The 13393-nt window shown below is 34.9% G+C and overlaps 2 protein-coding genes across 2 annotated transcripts; one reads left to right on the top strand and one right to left on the bottom strand.

Moving 5' to 3' along the window:
- The first annotated feature begins 252 nt into the window (after positions 1–252).
- Positions 253–2408, top strand: LOC108464625 (aspartyl protease family protein 2). The gene has a single exon (XM_017764995.2). It carries the CDS (start codon positions 636–638, stop codon positions 2100–2102), a length of 1467 nt encoding a protein of 488 aa, XP_017620484.1. The 5' UTR covers positions 253–635; the 3' UTR covers positions 2103–2408.
- A 4411-nt stretch (positions 2409–6819) lies between these two features.
- On the bottom strand, positions 6820–9882 carry LOC108464447 (phosphatidylinositol 4-kinase gamma 4-like). The gene is made up of 2 exons (XM_017764750.2): positions 8069–9882; positions 6820–7541 (listed from the first exon to the last, which is right to left on the bottom strand). The coding sequence occupies exons 1-2, from the start codon at positions 9419–9421 to the stop codon at positions 7161–7163; spliced, it is 1734 nt and encodes a 577-aa protein (XP_017620239.1). The 5' UTR covers positions 9422–9882; the 3' UTR covers positions 6820–7160.
- Between the last annotated feature and the right edge of the window lie 3511 nt (positions 9883–13393).

Raw genomic sequence — 13393 nt, 5'->3', positions numbered from 1 at the left:
AGCATGTCGTTGTTTTGTCAATTCCAATCTAGGGAGCTCCTATTAACATGGGAGTGTCGTCAGAGTCAACTCAAATCTGGGAGAAGATAACATTTTGTAGAAATTTGTTCGTCCAATCACAGATTTAATTGAATTATTAGTGCATGTGGATAAAATAGCATCCAAACAACTGAATTTATTATTATTCTCAAAAAATTTAATGGACCGAAAGTGTGAAATCAAAATGATTGTTCAGAAAATTGGATAGGAAATGGTCACTCTTACTACCAATATTGATTATTTTCCCCTACTTTTTGCACTTTATTGACTACAAACATATAAAGGTTGTATGTTAGTTTGTGAGGCAAAAATAATTAAATTAGTAAATTATGTATAGTAGGTGATTGGGTTTTGGTTTGGATTCGTAAATCGTGGCGGTGCTTTCGGTTCACACCATGTCACGGGTTTCAAACACAATCTTGAAGCTGAATCCTCAAGGGTAAGACAGACATTTGGCTGCACCATCTGAACGTGATAAAAGTAAAGCCTGAAATAAAAAACCGCCTTACATTCCATTATTTAAGTTCTCTTTCAACTCCACCATCTTCACCATTTTTCTCACTTTTTTGCCCTTTTGGTTTCACCCTCACTGACCAATGGGACAAAAATCGAGAAACAACCGTCTGTTTCACTCCTCCATTATTCTTCTCCTAGTTTCTCTCTCCGCCGCTTTATCCTCTCCTTTCCAGCTCCAAACCCTACTCCCCCGCCCTCTCCCTTCAGCACCCACCCTCTCATGGCACGACTCCGAACCCGAATCTAATTCCCTTCAAGAAACCTCCCAGCTCGACCCTCTTAGTTCCAACACCACATTGGAAGTGCAGCTGGAATTGCACCATGTAGACGCTTTATCTTCGGAAGATACTCCGGAGCTACTCTTCGACTTACGACTCCAACGGGACGCGCTGCGGTCTGGAACTATATACTCTCTTGTCTCCAAAGCTGTTGCGCGGAACCCTCCACGCGCCGCCGGTAGGCGTTCTGGGTTCAGTAGTTCTATTATTTCTGGACTCGCTCAAGGTAGTGGAGAGTACTTCACGCGCCTAGGTGTGGGTACTCCTACGAGGAATCTTTATATGGTACTTGACACTGGTAGCGACGTGGTTTGGGTCCAGTGTTCACCTTGCAAGAGTTGCTACTCTCAATCCGACCCAATTTTTGACCCGACTAAATCAACTTCTTTCTCCGGTATTCCTTGTGGATCCTCACTTTGCCGTAGCTTAGATTCATCGGGATGTAATCAACGCCGGATGTGTCTTTATCAAGTATCCTACGGCGACGGTTCTGTTACTTTCGGCGACTTCTCCACTGAAACACTAACGTTTAGAAGAACCACGGTGGGACGCGTGGCACTCGGTTGCGGTCACGACAATGAAGGCTTGTTTGTTGGTGCGGCAGGTTTATTAGGTCTTGGTAGAGGGAGATTATCGTTCCCCTCCCAAACTGGTAGCCGGTTCAACCGGAAGTTCTCTTACTGTTTGGTCGACCGATCGGCTTCGTCTAAACCATCCTCCCTGGTTTTCGGTGACGCCGCCATTCCTCGAGGCGCTCTGTTCACTCCCTTATTAACAAACCCAAAGCTCGACACTTTCTACTACGTTGAACTGCTCGGGATCAGCGTCGGTGGTACACGTGTCCCCAAGATCTCACCTTCCTTGTTCAAAATGGATCAAGACGGTAACGGAGGGGTCATTATCGACTCAGGCACATCCGTAACTCGCTTGACTCAACCCGCTTACACGGCAATGAGGGATGCATTCCGTCTCGGAGCTACGAATCTGAAGCGGGCGCCTGATTTCTCTTTATTTGACACGTGCTTTGACTTGTCAGGGCAGACTTCCGTTAAGGTACCGACTCTGGTGTTGCATTTTAGAGGAGCTGACTTGTCATTGCCGGCGACCAACTATTTGATCCCGGTAGATAGCAGCGGGACTTTTTGCTTTGCTTTCGCGGGTACAATGAACGGGTTGTCCATCATTGGAAATATCCAGCAACAAGGTTTCCGGGTTGCATATGATTTAGCGGGTTCTCGTGTCGGGTTTTCTCCCCGTGGATGCGCCTAAAAATGGTGGTGCTTTTAATTTTTATATTAAGGGACAAAGCTTTATCCCTATCTCTATTTTATTTTCCTTGGATATTTTTGGGTGAGGGTAAGAAAGGAAGAAACATAATGTTTTCATAGATAAGAATGTAAGGGAAAGATGGTGATCACGAAAGGCGGGTTGCTGGTTAGAGGTAGAGAATGTCGTTCGGCGGGTTTTCAGTTTTCACGTGTTGTCCGTTGTACTTTTGAAACAAAAGAAATGGCATGTCCAAGAAAGTATATATATTTTTAATTTTTAATTTAATAAAAGAATATATTAATAATAGATTAATGGAATCATCCTTAAAATAAGATTTTGTTGATGAGCATGATGATTGTCGTAATAAGGCAATATTTTATTTATCTAATTTATTAAATTAATTGCAATTTGTTGCATAACCAACAATTATTTTGTTTCTCATGGTTAGGGTTGGATGGAAAGATGATTCATTCTCCTATGAGCATTGATCTTGGAATATTAGGTCGCCATCAAAAGGGGCAAAAGTTGAAGTATAAAGAGAAATTGGGACAAGTGACGGGTGCTGTGCTACCATAATAATTCATCCAACGATGGGGTTGGCACATATATCAAAGGGGTGGTTTTAGTTTTGGACATAGCAAAAACATTTTACTTCAATTGTAATTTTTATTCAAAAACAATAATAAATTTTTAACAATAAAATCAAATAAAATATTTAATTAAACTCCCATTTGCCTCACTATTAAATTCTACAAATTTGCACGCAAATCAAAGGGTGGTGGTGAGTCACACCAAAGCTTTAGAGTTTAATGTGCGAAAGTCAGAGTCAGTGGCATGTGCAAAATAATGTAGGAACAATGATTTGGTTTAATTTAATTTGAGATGATAAGTCACGGCGTCGAATTTGTTAATTAGCAGCACATGATTCAAAGTTAGAAAAGGTAGAGAAAATAAAGCAAAAGTTTCAATTCTTAAAGGATGTCATGTTGGCACTACCGGTGTCTTCCCTCCACCATTTTTGGTTTTCCTTCATTATCAACTACCTTCCCCCATCTTTTCATTGTCTAACACACTTTTGACATTTGGATGCATGCATATATATATATATATTTAGTTTGACTCTGCAAATGAGTTGGTATTTGACAAAATTCACCTTAGCTCCACTTTCATGAACTACAAATGAAAATTTTCCAAGGAAGATTCCATGTTCACATCACACTATACAAAAAAAAAATATTTAAATTAATATATTTATTAATTCATATTATCCACACCCAAAAAAAAAAATCGATGCTAAGAAATAGATTTTGAAGTATGATGCATAAATACAGTTTATATTTTGTTCAAAAAAATAAATACAGTTTATATTTAAAACTCTAGTTGGGGTGGGACTTCCATTTTCCAAACAGTGTCCCACTCTGATCTAAAACCTCCACCACATCCTTGATGTATTACAGGTTTTCCCTCAGCTAGTGCATAGGCACTAGATTCATCCCATTCTTCTTTACCATTATTGAGTGGTCCTTGGATAAGGCGTCTAGTTGCATCTTCCCTAGGATTTGATCAACTCACCGTTTCTAACCACCCATATCCGCCATTGTTTTAATAGCCCAGAGCCTATCACTTTCTTTTTATATTGTGCCACCCTAATTTCACCCTGAAAGGATTATGTTTAGACTTATGAGTCTTTGATCCCCAAGTCTACCACCATGCTTTTCTGTTTTGGCCGTCTTCCAATTAATGAGGTCTAGTTTCGAGTTATACGCCTTGTGTTGTAGGCGAAAGCAAGTTAGCTTTCTAACCACTAAGTTCAGTTCTCATTTTTTGTCCACAATCAAATTGTAGTTTGGCTTTGTTACCCTCTTTGTGTCAGTGGGAAACCCAAGATCTCTCTCTAAACCCTCAAACTCTCAATGCAAAGGGCGTTGCAAATAGTATAATAATCCATCACAATGTTTACTTTTTCTTTGGGATTAAGACAAAGGCATATATATATTTGGTTACATGAAGGCGAATTTTATGTTTGTTCATTTGTTAACTATGAATTGCCTATTGCCTTAGTTTTTAATTCATCAAAGAACTGAACTGATCATAAATATGTTTGGAAGTTGTCCTTTTAGTTTTTCTCCATTTGATATTGCATGTAGTCTAGTCCCCAACTACTGAGTATGTATTTTTCCCAATACTGATTCAGCATTTCTGATCTGGCACGGGGAATTGTGGATTTGAACAGAGGTGGCATGTCTAGCTGTTTATGCTGGGACATATATTAGAATCATTGGTTCATTCCCATTTGAGTTTGGTTCTTGGGACATATTTGGAGTTTAAAAAGTTGCATAATTTCACAAGAAATGCGCGGAATAGTGGCTTCATATACAGGTAGGAAAGGCTGATAGAGATTGTCTAATTAGCCATAACTATTTTAGATTTTATAGGCTTCATTATTTCTATTCACCCCTCTAATAGCCTGTACAGTGTAACAGGTTGCTGACCAAGGTTAATAGTGCGGCTTTTGTACTTAAATAATACAAAAATTAAAATTAATAACTGAAATGGCATGCCACTAGATTATTTACCAAAATGATATTCTTTTTCTGGTGCCTCTGTTAAATTGACTACACTGGATTGAAATGTAATGATCTAAAGTAATCAGGAACTTGATATGAAATTTACCATTTTGAGTTACAAATGTGGCTAATTTCCTTCTAAGCCCCCCTTATTTATTATTTTCTTTTTATTTCTCTTCAACTCACTACATTGTGTTTAAACAAGCCCTCAATCTATTTTTGTAATTAAATAAGCTCTTAACCTATGATTTTTATTCATAAAAACCCTTTATTTTAATATTAAAATAAATATATTTTACCTAAAGTAAAGCTATTTAAAAAATATAAACTAATTAGCATTTTATGTTTATGTGAATTTGATGAGAATAATTTATTAAATAAAAAAATTAAAATTTCTTGAGAGTGCTTAAATGCATGATATTCTTAACTACTCTTTTGAAAATTTTGATTACTTTTTAGATTTTATGTTGATGTTAAAAGTGTATATAAAATTTATTGCATCAACAAAAATTAAGATAAGAGCCTGAAATTCAAAATACATTTACTTTAATATTAAAATAAAGGGCTTTTATGAATAAAAATCATTGGTTAAGAGTTTATTTAACTATAAAAACAAGTTGAGTGCTTATTTAAACACAATATAATGACTTAAAAAGAATAAAAATAAAATAATAAATAAGGAAGCCTTAGAAGAAAATTAATGTTTGGTGCTGCAATACTATTAGGAGGCACACTTTCACCTTTTTTTCAGCAGCCGGTTATTTATTTATCTTTGTTTAGACACAAGTACATTTATGTTTGTAGAACAAATTTAGCTGTCTGTTTTGCTCTGCAAGTGGTCCCAAAGTGGTGTACTAGTTTCTCCAATTTCACATGCCGAAGGCTGGTTCTGTTTTCTAATGAATTGGTTTTTGTGCAAAAGAGTGTTTCAATGCCTTTGAATGCTAGTACTGCCGATGGGATTTCATTTTTTTTTTTTGGCCTCATGCAGAGCAGATCTAGCTGCCCCAAATAATTTGACATCTTAATATGTGTTTTTAACGATTTCTTGTTGGACAGTGCCACAGTGGGCATATACTCTTTGTTCAACATGTAAAACAATGGTACACAATGGGTGCCCCACTTGTAGTAGACAGGAGCTTTGTGATATTTAGAAGTGTTCAAATGGTTAGTTTGATTAATATTTTAATCGAATTACCTAAAATATTAAAATTTTTAACTGTTAACTAAAACAAATTTTTTTCAAATACATTAACCGTACCGAAATATTTCGGTTAATTCAGTCAGTTTTACAGTTATATAGCCTAGAAGTTAGGGGGGAATGACAGGAAACTCATTTGGGAAGGCACCCCGAGAAGTGTAAGAGGTTGCCATGAATCATGAGAGAAAATCATGCAACGTAACTTCGGTGGGACAGGAAAGAGTTGAAGCTACGAGTATGGAGATGGATACGGAAAGAACAACAAACCCAGGAGGAGGTGCATGCATACCCAATCTCTGTAGTTAAAATGCCAAGCTGGATCCCTGTTTCACATCCCCATAATACTTCTTATATATTCTTGTAATATTTAAATTAGCTTGCAGTTAACATTGGAGGCTTAAATCTTTTTATAACTAGACAATAAGCTTAATCTCTGTATAACTATTGAGACGTGGAATCTAAATCTAGTTGAAGAAGCTCAAAAGATGACAATATAAACTAGTTGACTTAATTCCTACCATTTCAATGTTTACTTTTGTTCTTTTCAGAACGAAGATGAAGCTCAAAAGGCCTACCAAGACTCACTTCATATACCTAACCTGAGTGAGAAGTGACATCGAAATTGACCACAGTTGAGGACTCCTGATCTATTTCCTTGGCTCCCACGTTTCAACGTACAATTCAAAAGCCTATCCATTTGAGGAACTTTAACATCACTAAGCAGCCGACATGTGAGCTGTCTGTGGCCTATGGTGAAACCGGAAATCCTTCCTCTTGTCTGTAGAATTGTTATTGGACAGCAATTTGATCACTTGATTTCCTATATTTATAGTTTAAAAATATTAAGCTAGTTTTACTGTATTTGCAGCAAAATGAAAGAAACAAATCAATCCCAGAGATGCGGAATCAGCATACGTAATTGGCACGGTATCTTAAAACAGACAGGAACTTCAACTTAAACACACTTTAACAACAGTGAATGAAAAGAAACTCATGTCTTTACTACAAATTTCAAAAAACCAACAAAAAACATCTTGATAAACAATTGAAATGATTGTGAACCTCTAACTAAGTGGCATTTTGTAAAGTACCATAAAGAATAGAGAATCGCATCAAAGGGAGGAGAAGAAAGAATAGACCATTGTCATTCTGCTGGGCCATTTAAGACCTAGCATTTAGCAATGCATGCAAAGTAATAGAAGGTATGTGCAACTACTTAACTAGCAACTAACAAAACCAGCATTCTCTAATGATGTTCATCACTATTAAAAGTGTTTTGGGATAGCATTTTCATAGCCCAGTAAGCTCATCAAGATGTCGATCCATGATCTGAGAGAGTGTCTCCAGAAATGCAGCTTCACTTGTGCCAGGAAGCACGGAATCCTGTGCCTCTTGGACCATTTGCTCAATTGCAGATTCCTCCTTCAAGTTCTCCCTGCACATTATACTTCCAATCGCAAAGGGAGTGAACCCTCTCACCGCACCCTTTTTGAGGAGCATGGTGGAGATACGGAGGGTGCGTGCGCACTCTGGTGGCATATCCCATCCAAGGGATTTCAAAAGGGAAATATCTTCTTCAGCATCCAATGATTTTATATATTCAAGTGTCTCAGGCGAGTAGGATTGACGAGCTTGAGGCCAATACAGCCAGTCAAATGTGCAATCTTCAAACTATGGAAACAGAAAACTTGATTAATGTTTATGCTTCAAGAAACAGCAAAGATGATATGAGAAAAATACAGAAAACACCCAAAAACAGAGAAAAAAAAAGAAGATAGAATTTGAGCTTTTGAATGAATGAAACAAAAATGACAAAGTTTAATGATACACTCATAAACTCTATACAAGATGGAAAACCCCCCCAAGAAAATTTTGGCACAGAATCAGAATGGTAGCATCACTGAGCTTGCTAGATAGTTTAAAATTAGCCCATCAGTGAACCATAATAATTTTAGTAGTATATTGGAGCCTCTTGACTCAGTAAGATCTAATACAAGTTCAATAACCTTCTAATCATGAATCTATTTCAAGTTAAATCCACAGTTGAATTCAAACTATCCTCGGTACTGTGTTTAACATTTACAATCTAAAGGATGAACCTAGAAACAAAAATAACAAGAACAGAGTTAAGGGTAAAGTAGTAAAAAACGGAAAACAAGGATTGTAGTAAATTACAAATTATCAGTGAGCAAACTTACGCTTTCAGGTAAGCAATAGCCATGGTCAATTGGAACCAGCACTGTTTGCCCATCTTCATCTTTGCTCAATAAAATATTTCCAGCATGCCTATCAGCATTAGCCAATCTTATATCCAACACAGTGATTTTATGTACTTGCTCAACTGGAAAAGACCCAGGACCCATATCCTCACAACTTCCATTGTTTTCCACAAACATCTGCAATGACCCAATCTTGACAATTGCTAAATCATCTGGATTGTTGAACCCAGCATGCAAACACTTGACCAGAGCAGTAGGAAGAACCCCAGCAAAACCCTTCTCCTCACATCCTTTAGGATGATCCAAGAAATACGCAGCTACTTCCCTGAATGCTCCTTCTCCAACTCGTGTACCCTTTTTCAGCCCTTCACCATCTGGTGACGCTGGTAATTTTCGAGGATTATTAACAGCTAAAGGCTCCTCGTCAATTGGCTTAAAAACAGAAACAAACTTTTGGCCTAATGAATCTTGCATGAAATAGACTCCTCCAGTACCCTCCACAGACCTGATTGGAAATTTTGCATTGTACAATCCATCAAATGTGGAGTTAATCATATCAACAATGACCGAAGGTAATTCAAACTTGGGATTAACAATAACAGGCTCTAATACAAAATCCCTATCAGGAGGCTTTCTTGGTTCAACCTCCCTGTCAACTTCATATCTTCTACAAGAATTCTCTTCATCACCAACATCATATTCTAGCTTGCGTTTCAATTCTGGTGCCACAATAGACAACTCGAAATTCTTAGCAACAGGCTTAGCCCTAAGTTTGGCAGATTTCCGAACCAATAAATGCAATACAGCACTGTTGTGCGTACATAGATCATCAATGAGCCTCTGATCCTCTAATCGCTCCCCATCACAAACAACTTCTTGGTCATCAAAATCAGAAAAACCTTTCTCCCTCTTAGCAATCTGCTCCTTCACATAACCAACATCACGCCCTCGTTCGACATGAAAGGTAAATTCTTTCCCAGCTGTAGTCTTAACATGAATGACCTGGAGATCAGAAAGCCTAAGAACCAAGTGTAGAACATTTCCATCGTTCACTCCATAGTCACGAACAAGTGAATTGCTCCGCGCCAGCTCCCGGCCTCCACAAACCAACTTCTGATTCTTCACAACAAAACCTTTAAAGGTTTGAATGCGTAGCTTCAAGGATTCAATAGAATCCGATTCCAGAACCCGCATTGGAATCATTGATTCGGAAAGGGCCAGATAAATCCAAATTGATTCGTTTTCACAAAGACCCAATTCAGGATTCATGTGATCAGGAGGGATCAAAGGTTCATTTCGAACCGGGACAACAGCAAGACCAGCCGAAGACATGGTTGACAGTGAAAATTTGAAGAACAAAGATTTTCCAACACTCTAAAATTGAATGCTAAAAAGTCTTAAACTATCTGTACAGATCCACAATAATTTCCCCCACATCTCTTTTTTTGTACAATCTAAACGGTTCTATACAAAGAATAAAAGAAAAAAAATCCAATCCTACAAAAATTGAAACCCTAGGAATCAAAAGCGAATCCCAGGCTCAATTCATCTTGGTTTGCAAGATTAAAGATTAGAGATTGAATGTACGGAAAGTATTATAATGACATAAAAAGAAGATATTTCTTACCAGAAAGGAGCGAAGAGAAGGGAAGATGCTTATGTCAAATTTAGGAAATTAGTTTAGGTGAGAGAGAGAGAAAATGGAATTGCAGAAAAGGAAGACGCGTGTAGCCGTCGTCCTTTTATAGGTAACGCGGAAAAACTTGTACTACTATTGGCTTTTCTCAGTTTTGACCAACTGGCTTTATACACGTATAAATTTCTTCTCAAGCATTACTTTAGGTACAAGGCAATTCGATTTTTGGTATTTCTCTTTATTCGGCTCTGCTTAATTAAAACCAAAATCTTGGACTAATTTCTAAATTACCAATCTTTTATGATTTTTTTAAATATATAATTCATCCCTATAATTTTTATTTTTTATTGAAGTTTACGTGAATTTATTTTAAACCTTTTAAATATTTGTTTCCTAGAGTTTCAAAATTTTAAGTAATTTTCCTTTTTCCAAGTTAATCAAAATCTTTTGTATTTGATTCACTTGGTTTGACTTGGGTGAAGTCAAAATTTTTTAGAAGGTAAAATTAAATTATATATTTTATGGTAGTAAAAATATAATTTTGTCATTTTAACGGTTTATATTTTTATAATTTTAAAAGATTAAATTTAATTTTATTATTTTGTGAGAGTTAAAATATAATTTTACCATTTCTAATTTAAAATTTATAAAATTATAAAAGACCTAAATAAAAAAATTTATATTAGGGAGACCACGCTAATCCCTAGATCTACCCTTTGGTTTAACTATAAAATACTTTAATTTATATTTTATATTTTTATATTATCATAATAGTGTTAATATATTTCTACCAAAAAAAATGTTGATATATTATACAAAATTAGTGATACATATTTATATAGATACATGTATTCTTTTAAACATTATTGTTTTATAATAATTTTTATCCACGAAATTCTAATCGGCTAAAAATATGTAAATAAAATATTATACATATTAAAATGATGCACTTTTAAAGTATTTCGATTTCAATTTTTTTTTTGATATTTTAAAATTTCGAAATTCATTATTATTTTGCGTGTTTTTTTTAAATAAAATATATAAATTGAATAATGGAAATGTTAAAAGGTTGTATCATTTGCTTTAGTTTGGGTCAAAAAGCAAAGAGATGAAGATTTAAAAACAATAAAATTCCAAGGAAAGACAGATATGCGTTGTACCAATTAGTTAATTAAGAAGTCGGAAGTTGACATTTGAAAAATTGAATGAAACGAAATTTCCAAGGCTTTTCGCAGCCCCGTAGTGACTCATGAACGATGTGGTAAGCCAATCGTCTAGATGGATTCTTGTTCAACTTCTTTTTTAAATATTCAAAGTTTTTAAATTTGTATTTTATAAACAGATTAAATATCTTAATTCGGGTCCAAATGAAGCACTTAAATAAAATTAGGGGTATATTCATTTACCTATATCAGTTCAAATGATATTTCAGTTTGATTTTTATTTTGATGATCTAAATTGAAATAACTGATTGTTTTAAACATAAAAAATAGTTTTATATTTATACCAAGTGGCCCAACCCAAGTATCTAGTCCAAAAAATTTATGATAAAATACACCATATGTCACCTAATTATGGGTTATTTTTTTTTTTTTGTCACCCAATTATGAATCATTTAAAATTAGTTATCCAACTATGAATTTATTTCTTTTTTAACTATTCAACTATGAATATTTTTAAATTAGCTGTCCAACTAATCGAGATTTTTTTTTGACCAATTTCGTTAATTGCACTAATAGGAGGGCGATGTGGTAATTAAAAAATTAGTCCTCAATCTTTACATATTATATCAATTTAGTCATAATTTTAAAAAATTAATCTTCAAAATTTACAAATGATCCTAATTTAATTCTAATTCTAAAAAAAACATAAATATTTTCAAATATATATAATAATAAATTTAAAATTTATATTAATATTAAATAAAATAAAATAAAAACCTTTCGATCCCCTCTCCCGTTGACCCTTGTTACTTTATTAGCAAAACCCATAACTGAAATAGTTGAAACATGTAAAACAAAAATGGAATCCCTCAACTCAACCGTATGATTTCACAGTAACAAGCAGCTTTGATGGGCATCATTATCCACATATCTTTTCTGCTAACATTCAAAATGAACTTCCAAGTTAAAATCACGGTGTAGGATAAGGCAATCGGAATCATCACGCAGATTTCGTAATCAAGACTACAGCTAAATTTGGATAGATGGTGTATTTATCTTTGAAGAGGTTAAAAACAGTGATAGCGGTGAAATTAGATATTATAGCATTGATATTAGAAATAACGATAAAATATGTGTTTAAATTCAAATGCAACTGTAACAGTTTGATAAGAGTAGAAAATGACTATTAAGGACATTAAATTAGAAAATAAATATAATAGAAGTTTTTAAATTATTTTACTTTTACAAAATTATTAAAAATATGTTAATTTATAAATTTATTTAATAAAATATTAAAATGTATCTTATGATATTTTATTACAAATATTTTAATTAATTATATAATTAATTATTATAAAATCCACTTAAAAATAATATTTAATATCATGAAAATACAAACAATATTATTATAATGAAACATTGTTTTTAAATTTAATAAAACTAAAATTTTAAATATAAAAGAGATTGGGATAAAAGATAAAATGAGAAAAAAAAAAAAAGCACATGACAAAGACAAAAGGGTCAAAGCATACCTGCGTTGAACCCACTACCAATTTTCTCACCAGTGAAAAAATTCCATTTCTATTGGTGTTGTATGGCATTTAACACATTGGTGTTGTGCAATCCAAACAGCTTCCACCAGCATGATTGCATTGAAATAACACTCAATTGCACCACACCGGAGGAAAACGGGTATCCAAAGGAGCTTTAAATCATATCAAAAGTATTCAAGCACACTTCAAAATATCTAAGATGAGCAATGGTGGCTATAAGTTGTTGGTTACATGAGAATGGGGATGCTTCGCGGCTCGATAACTTAGGAAAGGCAGGCGGTTGGTTTGAGACGATTGGATAAAAGGACATACAAGACCTTTTTCAAAATGCTTACTTTATTAATCACGTCGGTGTAAATCTGGGATTGAATGCAGGAGGAAGGAAATTAGTTGCTATTGGAGTGGAGGCGAAAGTGGATCCAAATTGGGATATGGCTGAGGAGGATCATCAGATGGAGGTTGGGGAGAGAAAGAAATAACCTTACAATACATTGTTTTCTTAAGTTTCTGATGAGTTGGATTCAAGAAAGGCTTTTGTTGGACAAAATATTGTTTACATTTCTGAGATAATAACTAGTTCTGCTCGGCAGAGCAGCCAGACTCGATAAAACTCTTAAGTTAGACTGTTTAGGGGGTTGGGTACCCCTAGGCTATTCGTCACCTTTGACACGTGTTGAAGGAGACTAATATTGAGATGACTTTCTTCATGGAAACAAAGTTACAGAGTTCGAGGATGGAGAAAGTTTGAAAGATTTGGGGTTTTACAAACGAAATCGATATAAGTAGTAATGGTACAAAGGGTGGTTTATCATTCACTGGTTTCTACGGACATCCGGTGGGAACCTTACGATATTAATCGTGGGCACTACTTCAGAGACTAGTAGAGGAAGGAAACAATCCATGACTAAAGATTTCAACGAAATAGTGTATTTCCATGAGAAATAATACGGTA

Source organism: Gossypium arboreum, chromosome 7, assembly GCF_025698485.1.
Source record: "Gossypium arboreum isolate Shixiya-1 chromosome 7, ASM2569848v2, whole genome shotgun sequence".
NCBI classification, from domain to species: Eukaryota; Viridiplantae; Streptophyta; class Magnoliopsida; order Malvales; family Malvaceae; genus Gossypium; species Gossypium arboreum.
The sequence above is the reverse complement of the archived record's forward strand: the minus strand, read 5'-3'. Positions and strand labels throughout refer to the sequence as shown.

Bases quoted from the DNA above. Each gene is read 5' to 3' on its own strand.
- LOC108464625 (XM_017764995.2), top strand. From the start codon at position 636: ATGGGACAAAAATCGAGAAACAACCGTCTGTTTCACTCCTCCATTATT.
- LOC108464447 (XM_017764750.2), bottom strand. From the start codon at position 9,421: ATGTCTTCGGCTGGTCTTGCTGTTGTCCCGGTTCGAAATGAACCTTTG. The intron at 7,542-8,068 runs GTAAGTTTGCTC...CTGTTTCCATAG, and splicing joins GCTATTGCTTACCTGAAAGC to TTTGAAGATTGCACATTTGA.